This window comes from Oryza glaberrima, chromosome 1 (genome assembly GCF_000147395.1).
Source record: "Oryza glaberrima chromosome 1, OglaRS2, whole genome shotgun sequence".
Taxonomy (NCBI): domain Eukaryota; kingdom Viridiplantae; phylum Streptophyta; class Magnoliopsida; order Poales; family Poaceae; genus Oryza; species Oryza glaberrima.
In genome coordinates, this window is record NC_068326.1 from 38,198,744 (window position 1) to 38,217,122 (window position 18,379).

At 46.7% G+C, this 18,379-nt stretch overlaps 5 protein-coding genes across 5 annotated transcripts; 3 read left to right on the forward strand and 2 right to left on the reverse strand.

Moving 5' to 3' along the window:
* Positions 1–1,103: 1,103 nt before the first annotated feature.
* On the forward strand, positions 1,104–2,809 carry LOC127760098 (protein JINGUBANG). The gene has a single exon (XM_052284309.1). The coding sequence runs from the start codon at positions 1,254–1,256 to the stop codon at positions 2,547–2,549; it is 1,296 nt and encodes a 431-aa protein (XP_052140269.1). The 5' UTR covers positions 1,104–1,253; the 3' UTR covers positions 2,550–2,809.
* Positions 2,810–4,105: 1,296 nt separating this feature from the next.
* LOC127760104 (NAC domain-containing protein 58-like) lies at positions 4,106–5,001 on the forward strand. Its single transcript, XM_052284315.1, has one exon. The coding sequence runs from the start codon at positions 4,186–4,188 to the stop codon at positions 4,783–4,785; it is 600 nt and encodes a 199-aa protein (XP_052140275.1). The 5' UTR covers positions 4,106–4,185; the 3' UTR covers positions 4,786–5,001.
* Positions 5,002–6,927: 1,926 nt separating this feature from the next.
* LOC127760103 (glucan endo-1,3-beta-glucosidase GV-like) lies at positions 6,928–8,343 on the reverse strand. The gene is made up of 2 exons (XM_052284314.1): positions 8,226–8,343; positions 6,928–8,032 (listed from the first exon to the last, which is right to left on the reverse strand). The coding sequence occupies exons 1-2, from the start codon at positions 8,230–8,232 to the stop codon at positions 7,083–7,085; spliced, it is 957 nt and encodes a 318-aa protein (XP_052140274.1). The 5' UTR covers positions 8,233–8,343; the 3' UTR covers positions 6,928–7,082.
* Positions 8,344–12,851: 4,508 nt separating this feature from the next.
* LOC127760102 (glucan endo-1,3-beta-glucosidase GV-like) lies at positions 12,852–14,283 on the forward strand. The gene is made up of 2 exons (XM_052284313.1): positions 12,852–12,998; positions 13,177–14,283. Exons 1-2 carry the CDS (start codon positions 12,992–12,994, stop codon positions 14,124–14,126), a joined length of 957 nt encoding a protein of 318 aa, XP_052140273.1. The 5' UTR covers positions 12,852–12,991; the 3' UTR covers positions 14,127–14,283.
* Positions 14,284–15,616: 1,333 nt separating this feature from the next.
* Positions 15,617–17,372, reverse strand: LOC127771286 (lecithin-cholesterol acyltransferase-like 1). The gene is made up of 2 exons (XM_052297167.1): positions 16,787–17,372; positions 15,617–16,719 (listed from the first exon to the last, which is right to left on the reverse strand). Exons 1-2 carry the CDS (start codon positions 17,239–17,241, stop codon positions 15,834–15,836), a joined length of 1,341 nt encoding a protein of 446 aa, XP_052153127.1. The 5' UTR covers positions 17,242–17,372; the 3' UTR covers positions 15,617–15,833.
* Between the last annotated feature and the right edge of the window lie 1,007 nt (positions 17,373–18,379).

An 18,379-nucleotide genomic window follows, 5' to 3' on the forward strand; every position in this document is an offset into this window, starting at 1 on the left:
GTCATACATTAAAATACGGAGGGAGTACTCTGTAGTATATGAATATAGCACTATGGAACGCTGTCTGCTGACTTTGGTCGGTGGATTAATAGTAGTGTTAGTATTAGTAGACTGTATATATATTCAGCAGTAGTTGTTCAGTACACAAGAACTAGCCTTGAAGGCACCTCCAGCCATAGAGAACTAAAACGATGGCAGTACACAAGAGCTTGCTCTACCTAAACCATGGATTTGCCTTGTGCTTCAAGTGCATCATATACAAGAAAAAACGAGAGAAAAATGGTTCAACCTCTAATGCAATCAGACACACGAGTTGAAAATGTTCGTCAGTAATGAGCTCTGAAACATTTTGGGCTCCCTGTCAAATGCTTCTAGAACAACCCGAATCACCAGCCTTTTTTCTTTCTTTCGGAGTTTCAGACTGTCAACGTCTCACCGATAATTCGCGTGTCTGATTCTGTCTTGGTTTTTATAATGCGCATCTGATTCATTAATCCCATTGTTGTAGCAGGTTGTTACTGTTCAGAGTGCTTCATGATGCTGGATTGCTGGATACTGCATCAACATCATTAAGCCTGTTTAAACATGGACAAGTGTCCGAATAAGGGGAGAAGAAACAGAAAGTGTTATGCTTAGTGCGCTCATGTGACCTCTAATTTCTTGCTTTACTGCCTATTGTGCTTGTATGGTTCTGATTATATGATGCGTATTTTCCATCATGGTAGCATGTGCAATCAGTTGGTCGGCGTTAATTTTGTTTTGATAATGTAAAGTCCCGCAAATTTTTCCATGGATTCACCGCTTAATATATTGAATTGGAGAAAAGATGGCAGATTCAAAATTATCACCGTGTAGTTTACAGCAAGAAAAACACTGAAATCAGCAAACTTGTGTGAAATGAAGGCAAACGCTCGAAACGATCAGACCTACTCACCTAACCGTAATAAACAAACGAAATCTGTTTCCGTTTTGACGAATAGAAAACGTAAAACCGTAGTGACAAAGCAGCCCGCGCCTAGTAGCCGTTGAACCGCCCTGCCTCATGGGCCCCACCTGCCATTAACTTTTTCGTTTTCTCGAAAAGGGGGGAAAAAAAGATAAAAACAGCACGCGTTAGCTCGGTCGAGTCGTCGTCGTCGTCTCAAACCACCCGCCTCGGCCTCTCTGTCCCGGACGAACACCTCGCAGCCTCTGCTATTCTCGCCACCACCTCCGCGTCCGCTCGCCTCAAGAAAGCATCCCCGCACGCGGCCATGGCAATGCCATTGCGGGATCCAACAGACCGCGCTGCTATGTCCGCGCCGTTGCTCCCGCGTTCCGCCTTCGTCTCCTCCGCATCGTTCTCCTCCTTTTCGTCCGTCGCCTCGTTCTCCTCCACCTCGTCGTCGTTCTCCGACCCGGCCGTCCCGTCGGATGTCGTCGAGGCGTTGCCGATGTCGAGGGACTCGTTCAAGGCGCTCGCCGTGCTGAGGGACCACCAGGGCTCGGTGTCGTCCCTCTCGCTCTGCGGGGAGTTCTTGCTCAGCGCGTCCACCGGCGCAGACATCGTCGCGTGGCAGCAGCCGGATCTCCGCCGCTTCGCGAGGTTCGGGCATGGGGAGGGGTCCGTCAAGGCGCTCGCCGCCGCGGGGGGCAGGGTGTTCTCCGCGCACCAGGACGGCCGCGTCCGCGTCTGGCGGGTGTCGCGGCGGTCGGAGAACGCGTTCAAGCTCGTCGCCGCGCTGCCCACCACCAGGGACTACCTGGGCAAGATCTTCCGCCACGCCAGCTACGTGCAGACACGCCGCAACCACCGCCGCCTCTGGATCGAGCACGCCGACAGCATCTCCTGCCTCGCCGTGCACGACGGCGTCGTCTACTCGGGCTCCTGGGACAAGACGCTCAAGGTCTGGCGCATCTCCGACCTCAAGTGCCTCGAGTCGATCCACGCCCACGACGACGCCATCAATGCCGTCGCCGCCGACAGCGGCACCATCTACTCCGCCTCCGCCGACGGCCACGTCAAGGCGTGGGGGAAAGGCAAGGCGGCGCACTTCCTCCAGGGCATCCTCATCTCCCGGGACGGCGTGTCGTGGAACGCCCTCGTGGCGAGCGCCGACGCCGGGGCTCGCCGCGTGTACGCCGCCGGGTCGGACGGGCACGTCGTCGGGTGGGACAGGGTAGGCGGCAGGGGCAGCCGCTGGAGCCTCTCCTGCGACGTGAAGGCGCACGACATGGCCGTGCTCTGCCTGTGCGTCGCCGGCGACCTTGTCTTCACGGGCTCCGCCGACAAGACCATCGGGCTGTGGCGCTGGCAGACGAGCGGCGACGGCGACGGCGGCGCCGCCGCCGCCCTCGCCAGGGTGGGCGTGATCAGAGGCCATGAGGGCCCCGTGAAATGCATCCAGGCGAGCTGGTGCAGGGTCAGCAATGGCTGCATGGTGTACAGTGGAGGGCTCGACAAGAGCATCCGAGTTTGGTGGGTGCCCAACGGCTGGAAGGCCAACGAGCAGAAGCAGCAGCAAGAAAATGACACGAAAGATCACAAGAACTGCGTGTTCTTGAGGTGAATCGTGTCAGGTCAGGTCAAAATGTGTTCTTGATTTGTGTTGTGTTTGTAGATCGTAGTTTGGATTGTTTGGTAGCACACTGCCTTGGTTGGGTTGATGATCTACTCTGATGGATATATTGGAGGATATGAATTAAGGAGTCATGAAGGTATTAGTTTTAGATTTGGGTGTAAATGGCTGTATACTTTTATACCTAATTCATACACATTTTGATTAAATGGAAATATTAGTAATAATGGTTATCATAATCTCATATTGTTAGAAATGTGTTTGATTCTCAGTGTCACGATGTGTCTCTGATTCCTGTCAATACGCATCTATCCAAACGTAAAACTCAAAATTCAAACGTGGATGGGCTAATGAGCGAATCTGTAATCGGAATAGCAGGTCCTTTACACTGATCCTGCACATCGCTCACTGTTTTCTTTCCGAGGTACCTCAACGGTATACCTGATTATATAAAAAAACATTAAATTCCTTGATTTGTCCTTAAAAATGAAAATTTTAATGTTCTAAAATAGTATGGAGATGTATCATATTTTTCTAGTGTAAATTAGGTGTAGATATCTCTTGGTATCCATCACAAACCGTAAAATCGCTCTTATAGACAAGTTACTTGGTTTGGCATTTTGGATATGTATAGTTTGTCTTTTTAATAATATATGTTGGTTTTTTTTGTATTACTAAATTTTGATAAAACGACGAGTAGAACATACTTCAACCAAAGCCATGTCCAATGCATCAATGTGTCTAATGATCTTAAGGCTCCACGTTGGAGCCAAATGCATGTGGGCTTGCGAGTCATACTTCACGCACGACATGCAGAGGTGACGGTTGCCTCGACATGCCTTTGGTTCGGGAGCCACGAAGCCACAGATCTGTCCCTTGTATTGGGCGAGTCTAGAGATCTGTGATGTGCTTAGGGGAAAAAGATAAGTAGATCCATTGTCGAGGTGAGAAGGAATTGGTTGTGGACTTGTGGTTGTTGCCACTCCCCTTGCAAAGGAGGACTCCCTTTAGGGTGGTCACCACAACCCTACCACTCGCCAAGGAGGACCTCCGCCGAGGTTGTTACTACTCCCCCTGCCACATATCCTACGAGCTTGTGACTAGATCCTGTGGTGAAAGAGAGCTCGCTGTTCTCGCTTCCGCCATGGCCTCTCAAACATCGCAAAAGGGTAGCTCGAGCGCCACTCTATTAAATTTTGGTAACTATTGGAACTTTCACTGCTAATAAAACTGAAAAGTTAGATACCGTATTACTGTACCTCCATTTACTTTTATGGCCTATGTGTCCATATATTTCGAAAGTACTGAAAATTTTGTTGTTAAGGTTCATTTCCCCTTATCCTATTATGGGAACGTGCTGATACTTTGCTAGTTTGGGCCTAATCCATGATCCGTAAACTTCTGGCTCAATTAGAAATGGGAAATCTGCTGGGCTGAGTCCACAGAATGATCTGGACTGAAGAACTCATCGCACTTACGATGGGCTCCATTCGATGGCGAGATAAATACTCGTGGTCCGGAGAAAGAACTCACGAGGAACACACACCCATACCCGTCTCTGTCCATCTCCACATCTTGTCTTCTCGCTGTTGACTTCGAGCGGAGACTAGACTAGCTACTACTCGGAATGGGGAAGGAGATGAATCTGATCCGAGAAGACGAGTACGGCGGCGGCGGCGTCGGGTTCGAGCCGACGGAGGACGAGCTGATGCTCCACTTCCTCCGGCCGCAGTTGCGCGGGTTCGCGCCGCGCGTGGCGGGCGCCGTGGTGGAGGCCGACCCCTGCGGCGCGGCGCCGTGGGAGCTCCTGGCGCGGCACGGGCGGCGGGAGGAGGGGTTCTTCTTCTCGGCGCGCGCGCGGAGGAAGCCCTCGGTGCGGCGGACCGTGGCGGGCGGCGGCGGCGGTGGTGGCGCGTGGATGCACAGCTCCACCAAGAACGGGCAGTCCGTGACCGACCTCGGCGTGGTGGTGCGGTGGTGCAGGATCAACTACTGCTTCTACGTGCGCGGCGAGATGGGGCAGCAGCGGAGCACCGGTTGGATGATGGCCGAGTACGAGATCACCGACCCGCGGTGCTACCGCCGCGCCGACGACGGCGAGGAGGACGACTTCTGGGTGCTCTGCCACGTCAGGAAGAGCTCGAGGCCCTCGGCCGCCAAGATCTCTCCAGCCAAACCAGCACGGCGGCGCAAGCCCACCGCCGCCGCGGATGTCCGGGCTGCGTGATCCGGCCGACGGCGGAGATCACGAGGCATGCCTCGCGTTGGGATTCGACTTCGGTTATACTTTTGCTTTGGAATTGTGTTCCTTTGCTTTCTTCCTCCTCCAGCATCTGTCCATTCATTCCGTGTGATGAACACCGCGAATCAAATGGGACATTTAAGATGTTGTTGTTGTACTGATAGCGTGATTGAATTAATGGCCTCTTTCTGCCAAGCCGCACATGGAGTTTTTTTTGGTGTTTCAAGTCGCGGTTGGTGAATCCGAAATCACGTGATTAAAACAAAGATTCAGTAATTATCGAGCACGGAAGGAATGGATTTTTTTTAAAAAAAATGCAGAACGGAGTAATTTCTTACAGATCATCCTGTTTCTGCTTAATGCGATAACTAATCGCCGTCGGTGCTCTATTACTGCTCCAGCTCAAGCTCAAACAGCATTCCAGCCTGTCGGCCAAATTGGTTTAAGCCCAGAAACACAGATGGACATATCTTTCGGCCCAATTGGTTTAATCCCCATCTCTTTTAGCCGGGCCGCAAGTTATACCCTTCTCATCACGCTATTTAGAGGCCCATTATTATCTATCTGTGTTATGTTTAGGACAAGCTGGAAATGATGTTTGAGCTCGAGCAGTAGTAGATAGGGATGAAAGTGGTTTGGAAAGTTTCCAGATTCCAGACTTGTTTTTAGAAACGGAAAATGTTGGTCGGAATTTTTTTCGAGGACTTTTAGAAACATAAATGAATTTAGAATTTCTTTTCTCGGAAAAGGAAACGAATATAATAAAGCAAGCAGTTATCCATCAGAAACCGGAATTCGACGGAAACGAATTCTGAAACTTTCCGAAAATGAATTCAGATTTTTTTTCTCGGAATCGAAAAATGAGTATTTTTCATATACAACTGATTAGTTTTATTCTTCTCTACTCTTTAATGTTTAGATTTATACCATGTATTGAGGTGCTTAATTAAATAAAAAAATTAGTCAAGTAATTTATATTTTTTTGTCTAATGACTTTTTAAAATTTTTATTAGGCCATATCATACTACTTATAATTATATTTATAGATAAATATGGTTCTTTTTCTCGAATAAAGTAAAGTGTACAATATAGTTTTATTATTATTATTGATAAAAAAATAGAAATATCGATTTATTATTTTAGAAAAAAAAGTATTTGAGCTATATATATCTTCGTTGATTTGAGAAGTTATCCATTACTGTATTCGCTGCTATTCGTATTCGATAAATATCCATTAGCGTATTCCCGTTTTCATCCTAGTAGTTGAGCACCGACACCGATTAGGAAAACGACGATGATCTGAGTGAAATTACTCCGTTCTGCAATTTTTCTTCTAAAAGATTCCATTCCTTCCGCGTGAGAAATAACTACCGAATCATTTTTGTATTAATCGAGTTGATATCTGATTCTGCGAGGCCGCTGGAATCTGGAGATTGGAGCAGAGAAAGTGAGAGGAAACCAAACCGCGACTTGAAACACCAAGAGACTACATATGCGGGTTGTCAGAAAGAGACAATGAATTCATCAGGCTACCAGTACAACAACATCTCAATGTCCCATTTGATTCGCAGTGTTTCATCACACGGAACGTATGATCAGCAGATGCTGGAGGAGGAAGAAAGCAAAGGAACACAATTCCAAAGCAAAAGTATAACCGGAGTCGAATACAAAAGCGAGGCAAACCTCGTGATCTCACGTGCGTCGGAATCGAACTCTGGTCGCCTCCACCGTCGTCCGGATCACGCAGCCTGGCCGGCCATCCGCGGCGGCGGGCTTGCGCCGCCGTGCTGCTTTGGCTGGAAGATTTTGGCGGCCGAGGGCAGAGGACCCAGAAGTCGTCCTCCTCGCCGTCGTCGGTGTGCGGCGGTAGCACCGGGGATCGGTGATCTCGTACTCGGCCATCATCCACCCGGTAACGAAGGGAATTAGTAGCAGCAAGCGGGAGTAGCTTGAGTGGCCATAATTAATCCGAGCTGGTGGAGCAGTATTCTGCGTTCAGGAACTGAAAAGCTGGAAATGTTTGTGTCTATCTGTTTATAGGTGCCATCTGTTTGGCACAAGATGGTACCGATATATAGTCACAGCAGGCTGCTGTCATCAACCGATAAAAAGATCCTGAATTTTTTTTAAAAATAAAATAAAATTGGAATTTTTTATTCATGTAGCATTGTCACAAAAAAAAAAGGGCCATACAGAGTACATGCATTAACGTTCAACCAACATTATTTAATCATGGATTATTCGTCTCTGGAAATCCTTATTTGCACTGGCATGGTCAGCCGCTAGTTCGGAGGAAACGTAATCGGGTAGACCGGCGTCTTGTCAGGGTAGAAGAGCCCAAAATGCCTCTCGGTCTCATCCCCGGGCTTCTGGTTCTCGTTGAACATGGCGAACACGTACGTCTCCAGCTGCCCGGGCCGCTTCGGCGTCCCGTTCTTGACGTTGTCGATCACGCCCTGGTTGTGATTCCTCGCGTTCTCCACGTTCGCCGCGAACCCTCCCGCCGACGGCCACCCGCTCTCCGACACGACGACGCGGACGCCGGGCTCGCCGGCCTTCTCCAGCGCGGCGTACACGGCGTCCACCATGGCGCTGAAGAGGTTGGTGTAGGTGAGGCCGCTGTCGTTGTCCCTCACCGTGGTGCCCGGCTGGAACGTGGCGTAGTTGAGCGGGATTTCGCGCGGGTTGTCCCTGTAGGCGAAGTAGGGGTACACGTTGGCGAGCAGCGGCGACATGGTGTTGGCGAGGAACTGCGCGATGGGCACCATGAACTGCTGCAGGTCCGGGCGGAACACGCCGTGCGACGGAGGGAACGATTCGGTGATCGCGTCCATCCTCACCGCCGTCGACACCTTGATGCTGTTCGAGAGGCCGGCGGACACGAGCGCGTCGTACACGTTCTGCATGGCCGGGAGGATGGTCCCCATGTCGCCGGGGCCGAGCTCGTTGCCGACGGCGATGTACCGGATGATGACGTTCGGCCAGTAGGCCTGGACGTTGTCACGCACCCAGTCGGCGGCGGCGGAGGGGTTGTTGGCGAGGTTGGCCACCGCGCCGCTGCCGCCGACGTCGATGATGACGGCGATGCCGCTGCCGCGGAGCGCGTCGAGGGCCTTCTGATCCGGGCTGTAGATGCGCATAGCACCGATGCCATTGGACTTGTACAGCTGCACGACCTCGCTCTGCGACGGGAGGTTGTCGCCGTTCATGCCATAGCAAACACCGTGGACACCTGCAAAAACATAGGAGTGCGTGTTGATACCAAATCAGACGATTTAATTGATGTGTAAGGAAATAAAATAGCAAGAGAGAGAGAGAAAGAGAGAGAGATCGAATTGCATATGAGAGGGTTAGTTAATTGATTAGCAATATATCAGCTCAGCATGAAAGAGAAAAGGAAACGGAAATATAAGCTCTGAATATACCTCCCATTTGATCAAATAGCTATGATAACTCGAGCTCTGATCTGCTTGATCAGTATCTGGAGATGGAATTATGAATGGCGCCTCAATGCTCGCGCTCGCTAGCTCGTGATCGTAGCCAGGAAAGAATGTCCCCCCTTATATACTGCAAGATGGCGTGACTTCTTCCTCTTGTCAATGAGACACTTCAATCGGTTAACCAGTAAGGTTTCTTGCACATTTTGTTTGGATAACCCAATATATAGTTGATTTTCCTGTCATCATTAAGCTTGACGAATGACGACTGATCGATTAACATGCATGGAACTTCTTGTGTTTGGATCGAGTAAATAGTGCTGTGGCCTCATCTTGGGCACGTAAGTTCAAACACAATGTCAAGCCGCCTCGTTTTGTTTTAAGATAATATATGAGCTGGCCATAATGACTCGTACCAGATCAAGTATATACCGTGCTGGCTACTCCTTTCGTTTTATACTATATCTCGCTTGAATTTTTTTTCTTAGTCAAACTAAAGCTTACAAAAAAATAAATAGTAATGTTTTCAATGCAAAACAAATATATTATCAAAATATATTCGATGGTAAATTCAATAAAACTAATTTGGTGTTATAAATGTTGCTAATTTTTTTCTGTAAATTTGGACAAATCTAAATAATTTTGATTGAGAAAAAAAAATCAAACGATTTATAATAGAATAAATTTTACAAAACTACATATACTTTGACTAATTATCGTAAAATTACAGATTTAAGGTGATGTATCGTATAACTACATATTTAACAATAAAATTATCATAATACTACATATTTATGGTTTAAATAATTAACACTAATGTTATGATTTAAATATTTGACATCAATGTTATGTTTGATTATAAATATCCAAGTTTTATGATTAAATTGACACTAAATCTATAATTTTGTGATAAATCTGTTACTAAATCATAGTTTTGTGATATTATTATACTTTAAATTTATCGTTCTGCGATAAATTAAGTTTTAAATATGTAGTTTTACCGTACATCATGTTAAATATTGAATATGTAGTTTTTAATTTATTTATGGTACCTGACTCTTTATAATACAAAATAGAGGGAGTAGTGACGACTGACGAGAGCCATGCTTGTTTGCTTGCCCGCGACAAGTTCTTCGTGGCTATCTGACAGTGACAAGAACAGCGACATCGTGCATGCATTTCTCTGATCTTGTCAAGTGGAGTACTTCATATATTAGATATTTCGAATTAATATTAGCCATCGACATCAACGAGTAAGTGCAGATGAAATTAATTGATTTAGTCTGTAGCTAGCTTGTGGTGGCCGGCCGGTCTCCCTCGTGCTTTCCCGCAGTCGTCGATGACAATCTGAAGTTCAGAAGGAAATGCATATTTATGTTATATATTGCGTGTCAATATGCGCACTAGAACACTGTGTAAGTATCTAGGGGAATGCCTTGTCAAATCTCTATGTTGGAACAATTCCATGTATGCAAGTTTTATGCCAAGATTGACTGCTATGTTTCTCCAAGTAGCTGGTTAACTTTGATCTAGAATCCATGGCTTAATCGTCAAAGAGACCGGTGGTCAGATAAAAGCTAGAAGGCAGATCATTCATGGGTACAAGGTGTTTAAGCTTTGATTGGATCATGACGAGATTATTGTGCATTCTGAAGCTGTATATCAAGATCGAATTACACCATATCGGGCATTGTTCATCAGTCATAGGGACATAAGCAGCATAGCAGCACTGAGGGCCTTGCTTTGGACTAATCCGTCATGAACTCTTCCTGTTTATGGGAACGGATCAAAGTCATTCATAACAAATCCATGGGCCGAATGGGTTAGCCCAAAACAAGGCCATCAGTACTATGCTGCCCACGTAAAATGGGATTTTTTTTAATTTTATTTATTTAAATATTTAAAACTTTTTTGAAAAATTTAGAAAACTAGTCGCCCCATCGCTATCTGGAGGGAGATCGATTTTTAAAAATCACCCTCCCAGAGAGCGATTTATCCGACGTGGCAGACGTCCATTGGCCCTCACCTAACGGCCGGCCACCGAGGGAGGGGCATTTTGTAGGTGGCCCCTTTGCCGCCCTCTGGGAGGGCGTTTTTTCACTATGCGGGGGCCACATGCAAAAGGGCGGCGAGGCAGCCTAGCATTTTTGCAGGCAGTCCCCTTACCGCCTGCAAAAGGGCAGCGAGGATGGCCTGTCATTTTGTAGACGGCTCCCTTCAGTCCTCTGTGAGGGCGATTTTATGCCCCCGCGGGATATAAAACTTCTTCTCCCTCTCTGATTTTTTATTATATTCACTCAAAATCCAAAAAAAAAAGAAAATGAGGGAGGGTGAGGGGGAGCAGAAGGGGAGTGGCAAACTCCTGCCGCCCTTTAAGCAGGCGCTCCCCTGCGTAGTGTAAAATCGCCTTCTGTGAGGGCGGCAAGGGGGCCATCTGCAAAAAAGTCTGGCCACCCTCCCAGCCCTTTTGCAGGCAACCCCTAGAGCCAAAAACCGCCCTCTGTGAGGGCGGCAAATAGGGCTATCAAAAAAGCTCGAGGCTCGCGAGCTGCTCGAGCTCGACTCGTCCTAGGCTCGATTCGAGCTCGGCTCGAGCTCCAAACGAGCCGAGCCCGAGCCTGTCCCAAAGCTCACGAGCTTTGCGAGCCAAGCTCGAGCTTCTAACGAGCCTAGTAATTTATGATTTTTTTGTTGCTATTTAATAAATTAGTAGATCAAATATGTTATTTGTATGTCTTGTATTGGAATCATATATTTATTTTATTCTTTTCCTCTTCTACTAATATGATAAACCATAAATTAAATAGTTTTAAAAAAATTATCCTTTAAAATATACACTGTTCTAATTAAAAATCGAGCTTAGTAGTCGAGCTCGAGCTTGATTGAGCTCGAACCGAGCCTGTTTGAAAGCTCGAACATTTTATAGGCTCGGCTCGAGCTCGAACCTAGGCAAGCAAGCTTGCTCGAGCTCGGCTCGTTGACAGCCCTAGCGTCAAAGGGGCCGCCTGCAAAATTTCGGCGTCCTCGGTGGTCGGCCATTAGGCGATGGCCAACGGCTGTCTGCCATGTTGGATAAATTGTCCTTTGGAGGGGCAATTTTTAAAAGTCGCCCTATCAAAGAGTGATGGGCGACTAGTTTTGTAAATAAAAAATTATTTTTATATATTTTAATAAATAAATAAATAAAAATAAAAAAAATCTGTAAAATGGCATCTAGGTAAGCCGGCTATTGTTCTTAAAAAAAAAAGGTAAAACGGCTTATACAAAATGCCAATTGTCAAGAAGAAGAAGAAGAATGCAGATCCCACTTGGAATGGACATCTTCGTTTTGCTTGATCAATCAACTGGTTTTTTTAAGAGTATAATCAATCAATTAGACTATTGAGTTGATGATCAATGGCATAGCATATCATGGGGGAATATTACCATATTCCATAGAGGCTTAATTGCCAATGTGTTTGTTATATGAGCAATTTTATATTTCTTGAGGAGGTACTATTTTTTAATTTAGTAACTCTTGGTACATAGGTTAGGAGGTACCAAAACTCAGCCATGTGCTCCTATTCAGCGGAATATAAGGCAAGTTCAGTGAAATATTTCTCAGGCTATGAGGTCCCAATAAGAAGATAACCACAAGCTCGTCGTGATCCAATCAAAACTAAACACGTTGCACCCCATGCCATGAATGCCCAGCCTTGTAAGCTTAATTTTGTCTGACCACCCGTTTCTTCGACAATTAAGTTGGGTCACGGATACTGCAGATCAAGTTAACCAGCTCAGATATATAAACACAGCAAGCAATCTAGCTTGCCAGCTTGACATAAAACTTGCATATGCGGAATTGTTTCAACATAGAGATTTGACAAGACGACATTCCCCTAGACAGTGTTCTCTAATGCTCATCTTGACACGCAATTTATATGCATTCATATTTATATGTCAGATTATCATCGAAGACTGTGGGAAAGCAAGAGGGAGAGACCAACCACACCGCAAGCTAGCTACACTAAAATAATATTAGTTCCCTCTACTTATTCGTTGATGTCGATGGTTAATATTAATATTGGAAATATATCTAATATTGAATACTCAGAGAAATGCATGCACGGTGTCGCTGTTGGTGATCTTCAGATAGCCACGCGAAGAACTTGTCGCGGGCAAGCAAAACCGAGCATGCCTCTCGTCACTACTCGTCAGTCGTCAGTAGCAAAGAACGCACATGCATGTATATTTGACCTGATCATCAGTATAGGTACGAGTCATGACGGCCAGCTCATCTTATCTTAAAACAAAACGAGGCGGCTTGACATTGTGTTTGAACTTACGTGGCCACGATGAGGCCACAACACTATCATTCGTCAAGCTTAATGATGAACGGAGAATCAACCGTTAGATTAATTAACCTAATACTGCAAGCCACATGTGTAAGAAATAGTTTAGTTATTATCCAAACAAATGTGCAAGAAATAGTAATGAGCAAGCTTAATCTGAATAGTACTGTGAGGTTTGCGCGCAAATCCTCGGCAAATACAATTACAACTTTTCGAGAGATAAATATAATTAAACCTATCTAACTACTAAGTACTAACCGTTCGAAGTGCCACCTGGTTGTTTATAGATCATCTGATACGAAAAGCCGCACCATCTCACAGTATATAAGGAGGCCCATTCTTTCCCTAGCGACGATCACAAGCGAGCATCGAAGCATACATATTCAGATTTGAGCATCTCCGACAACTGAGTAATTTGAGCAAATGGGAGGTACATTAATTCAGTTTTCATTTTTCTTTTGATCCTCTTCTCTTCCATGCTGCGTTAATCTAGTGCTAATCAACTAGTAATTGTGTTCGCTAATCAACAAGCAATTAATTCCTCTCAAGCAATTCAATCTCTCTGTATTTTTTCTTCATCGATTAATTTTAGATTTTTAATCATGCAGGTGCCCACGGTGTCTGCTATGGCGTTCTCGGCAACAACCTCCCGTCGCGGAGCGAGGTCGTGCAGCTGTACAAGTCGAAAGGCATCAGCGCGATGCGCATCTACTACCCGGACCAGGAAGCCCTCGCCGCGCTCCGCGGCAGCGGCATCGCCGTCATCGTCGACGTCGGCGACAAGGGCGCGGTGGCCAACCTCGCCAACAACCCCTCCGCCGCCGCCGACTGGGTCCGGAACAATGTCCAGGCGTACTGGCCGAGCGTCTTCATCCGGTACATCGCCGTCGGCAACGAGCTCGGCCCCGGCGACATGGGGACCATCCTCCCGGCCATGCAGAACGTGTACAACGCGCTCGTGTCCGCCGGCCTCTCGAACAGCATCAAGGTGTCGACGGCGGTGAAGATGGACGTGATCACCAACTCGTTCCCTCCGTCGCACGGCGTGTTCCGCCCGGACCTGCAGCGGTTCATGGTGCCCATCGCGCAGTTCCTCGCCAACACCATGTCGCCGCTGCTCGTCAACGTGTACCCCTACTTCGCCTACAGGGACAACCCGCGCGACATCCCGCTCAACTACGCCACGTTCCAGCCGGGCACCACGGTGAGGGACAACGACAGCGGCCTCACCTACACCAACCTCTTCAACGCCATGGTGGACGCCGTGTACGCCGCGCTGGAGAAGGCCGGCGCGCCCGGCGTCCGCATCGTCGTGTCGGAGAGCGGGTGGCCGTCGGCGGGAGGGTTCGCGGCGAACGTGGAGAACGCGAGGAATCACAACCAGGGCGTGATCGACAACGTCAAGAACGGGACGCCGAAGCGGCCTGGGCAGCTGGAGACGTACGTGTTCGCCATGTTCAACGAGAACCAGAAGCCCGGGGATGAGACCGAGAGGCATTTTGGGCTCTTCAATCCTGACAAGACGCCGGTCTACCCGATTACGTTTCCTCCGAACTAGCGGCTGACCATGTCAATGCGAATAAGGATTTCCAGAGACGAATAATCCATGCTTAAATAATTAATGTTGGTTGAATGTTAATGTACTCTATATGGCACATTGTGCTTTGAAAATGCTACATGAATAAAAGTTCCAAATTGTTTTCTTAAAAAGAAAATTTCAGGCCTCTTCCCTTTTTTCCTTGGTTTTTTTTCTTGTTTTGTCTTTTCTCCCTTCACTTGGTATAAGTTGGACTGGGCTGATTGCGTTGGGTAAACAAATACTCTTTTTTTCTAATATACCGACGTGCAATCATTTTGCGTGTTTGTAAAATAAAAATATTCAGATCTCTTTATCTGTTAATGACAGCAGCCTGCTGTGACTATATATTGGTACCATCTTGTACCAAACAAATGGCACATAAACGTACTGATGGACGCAAACATTTTCGGCTTATCAGTTCCAGAACAGACGACACAGATCATGAACGGAGAAGACTGCTTCACCAGCTCGATTTTGGCCACTCAAGCTGCTCTGGCTTGCGGCACTAATGGACTGGAATTCCCTTTGTTACAGCAACTAAAGAATTTGCACATTTGTTTCTGCAATTAATGGACTGGAATTCGTCAGACATTGTTTTTAGATCAGTTGTGCTATGCTTGTTTTTTTTGCTCCATGTTGACCGATGAATTAATATATTTCAGATCCATGCACTCATATTTAGTGAAGAAAAAAAAACTTACTGTTTGACCTGGCATTGGCAATGTGCTAGTTCACACAACAAATCCTGATTTATACAAATACAATTCACATCTAGTCAGGATATAGTATAGTCCATGTTTGATCATAATTCTCCAAATATTCTAATCACAGAGAACAACCGTCTTAATAAAAACAGAGAACATGAGCTGTGGATAAAAAAGGCTCAGAATTGGAATTCCACCAAACCAGCCAATAGTACCATATGCATATATTCGGTAATATGCCAATCATGTGCAGCAAAAAAGTCAATATCGCTAATACTCCATCCATCATGTTTTAAGTGCAGTTATGAGTTCAGGTGATAGCTGACTTGTAGCATGCTATTATACTTTGTTCTTATTGATGATAAACACGGCTGATAGACACGCAAAATTCCTAACAGAGAGTTTCAGATCATGTAGATTTCGTTTCGAGTTTTGACTAGAAATTAATTCAAGATGAAGTTCATTGACATCATGACATGCAAGATTACTTATTTATTATTTCAGAATAAAATGAAAGCTGTAACTAGAAGCAAAAGGAACACTCAGTTTTGGATTTGGATAATACATCTCTGCTATCAAAGATTCAAGAAGTGGCTTAGTTAAGGAAGAGAATTTTGATCCCTCGAGGGATATCCCCTCGTTGTTTGCATGTCATTCAAATGGTTATGAAAAAATTTAAAAAAATTTAAGAAGATGTATTAATATGTGATATATCACTCTACAAACATACAAGTAAAAATTCAACTTCTACATCTCGCAACGAAAAAAACAAATTTGACTCTGAATATACGTTAACTAGCTGCGGTTCAATTTGTTTTTTTCGTTACGAGATGTAGAAGTTGAATTTGAACTTGCATGTTTGTGGAGTGTTACATCACATGTTAATACACCTTCCCAAATTTTTTTAAATTTTTTTATAACCATTTAAGTGACATGCAAAGAACGATAGAATATCCCCTCGAGGGATTAAAACAGTTTCCCCTTAGTTAATTGAATTTGCTCCAAGAATTTCGCTGACCACACGCTTGAGCGCTAATTCATCGGAGATGACACCCTTGTGCGTCGTGTTGGGGATCAAAATTGACTTGAAGTAACCCTGATCCGGGTCATCACCGATCAACCTTTCTAATGCCAACACGGTGTCCAAGTTGATCTGCCCATCGCCGTCGCCGTTCACCACCTGAGGCTTCGCGCTGAAGTTGCCGTCCCAGAACACCAGCTTATCTACCGTCGGCACACCGACGCCGTCGATGGACGTCAGCGGCACGAGCGGCGCCCGGAGATCCAGGGTCACCGGCAGCGCCCTCGCCCGGTAGAGCGCCACCTCGTCGTCGGAGAAACCAGCCGCCGAGAGAAACTCCGGCATGTCGTCGGCGGAGTAGTTCTTGGCTCGCGTGATCACCAGTGGCGTGTCGCCGTACACCGCCGGCGACGGCAGGAGGGAGAACATGCTCGCGAAGCTCCTGTTCCCGTACGTCAGCACGCTGCCCACCAACGACGACGACGACGGGATGGAGGAGGCGGCGAGGGGCCACATGTTCAGCGGCGAGCCGCCGACGCCGAGGCAGAGCATGACGAAGTGCTTGATGTACCTCCTGCGCCACGGCAGCGGGGTCCGGTCGAGGAACACCATGGCGAAGAGGCCGCCGAGGCTGTGCGTCACGAGGATGACCGGCTTGCCTCCGTTCCTCTCGCTCGCGCGCTCCACGAGGCGCCTTAACCTCGACGTGAAGTCGGAGAACACCCCGGACGGCAAGCCGGGAGCGGCCGGCGCGTACCTGAAGTCGTACGGCGCGCCGAACAGGTTCTCTCCCTCCGCGTATCTCTCCTCTTCCAGCGCCTCCACGAGCCTCTCCATGCACACGTCCCTATATGCATTGCATGTTCATCTCCATGTGGAATGGAGTACGATAAATTCGACATGATATCGCTTACTTTCGAGCAGGATCGTCGGAGCGGAAGCCGCGGGTGGAGCCGAAGGAGACGACGCGGGTGTCGACGCCGGGCACGTTGCGGTAGTCGCCGGCGACGGGGTCGTACACGAGGCGCAGCTGGTCGGCGTAGCAAGGCGAGAGCGCGGGGTCCTCCTGCAGCGCCGTGAAGTTCTCCCACAGCCGGAACCAACCACCACCCGCGCTGGCCCTGCTTCCGTACCGTACGCCGCCGCGGCACGCCGGCGTCGGAGGCTCGTACTCGTCGGTGAGCCGCGCGTCAAGCTGCCCGCACGTGTTGCCCGGCACAAGCACCACCGGGTGGAAGTGGGGGCTGGACGTGGCCCCGTGTGTCGCCGCTGGTAGTGCACCGACGACGAAGAGGAAGACGACGACAAGGGGCAAGAGACGCTGCTGCTGCTGCTGCTGCGGCGGCGGCGGCGTCGGCGTCGACTCCATTAATTTGAGCTCCGGCAACGACAGCTAAACGTTCCTATGATTAAATCGGCAACGATAAGATTGGCAAAATCATCTATATGACCAATGGAATCCGTCTTGATGGTTGATAGGAAAAGAAAATGCGGCGGATAATGGTGAATCCCTCACACAAGGCCTCTGTTCCATAAATACTAAGGGCATGTTTAGATTGTAGCCAAAATAAACCTTACCAAGTTTTGACAATACCAAAATTTTGGCAAGATGGTAATACTGTCAAAATTTTAGCAAGATTTCTTATGTATTGACCAAATTTAGCAACAAATTAAATGTAGACTTTTTTAGCAACTTTGCAAAAAAATAATATGGTTGAAAATGACATCAAAGTGAACGGACCCTAATATAATACTCCCTCTGTTCCATAATATAAGACACAACTACATTTTTTGGATGTTCCATAATATAAGGCATGCATGCATGCATACAATTAATTAGTACGTCTTCTTCATTAAATTATTACTTTTTAAAAACCTCCACCCTCAAGATCTCTAATTCTATTGGATGCATGTATTATATTTATTAGGGTGATTCAAACTAGGAGATGATAATAATTGTTTCTTGGTCTTTGGATTAAGGGTGGTTGTGCCTTATATTTTGGAACGGAGGAAGTATCATATATGACACATCTTAATACTATATCTGGTATTAGTTTGATTTTTTATGGGACGGATTGAGTAAGCAATAATAGTAGATGATAAGGTAACATATTTTAGCGTGAGGTAAGGTGCTCGATGCCAATTTATCAATTGTGAACACTCATCAATTCTCAAGCATTTACGCAACACATTGGGTGCCTACGACGGCACGCGAGTACGCAACCCTATCGTTCTGTGCTGCAAGTTTAGTGTGCGCGCGTTAGAATCATCACTAGCATCATTCGTTATAAAAAATGTATCTAATCACCATGATTACATAAATCACATCGAATAACCTCGCAATAAATTAGACTAAGGATATATAGGAATGACACCGATGGTAAAAAGTAATCCCTCTGGTTATAAATATTAGACGCAATGCAGTTAACATTAACCTTAAAATTTGACCATTCTTTTTATTCAAAATTTTATATAAATATCATCTATATTTTTGTGATTTGTTTTAT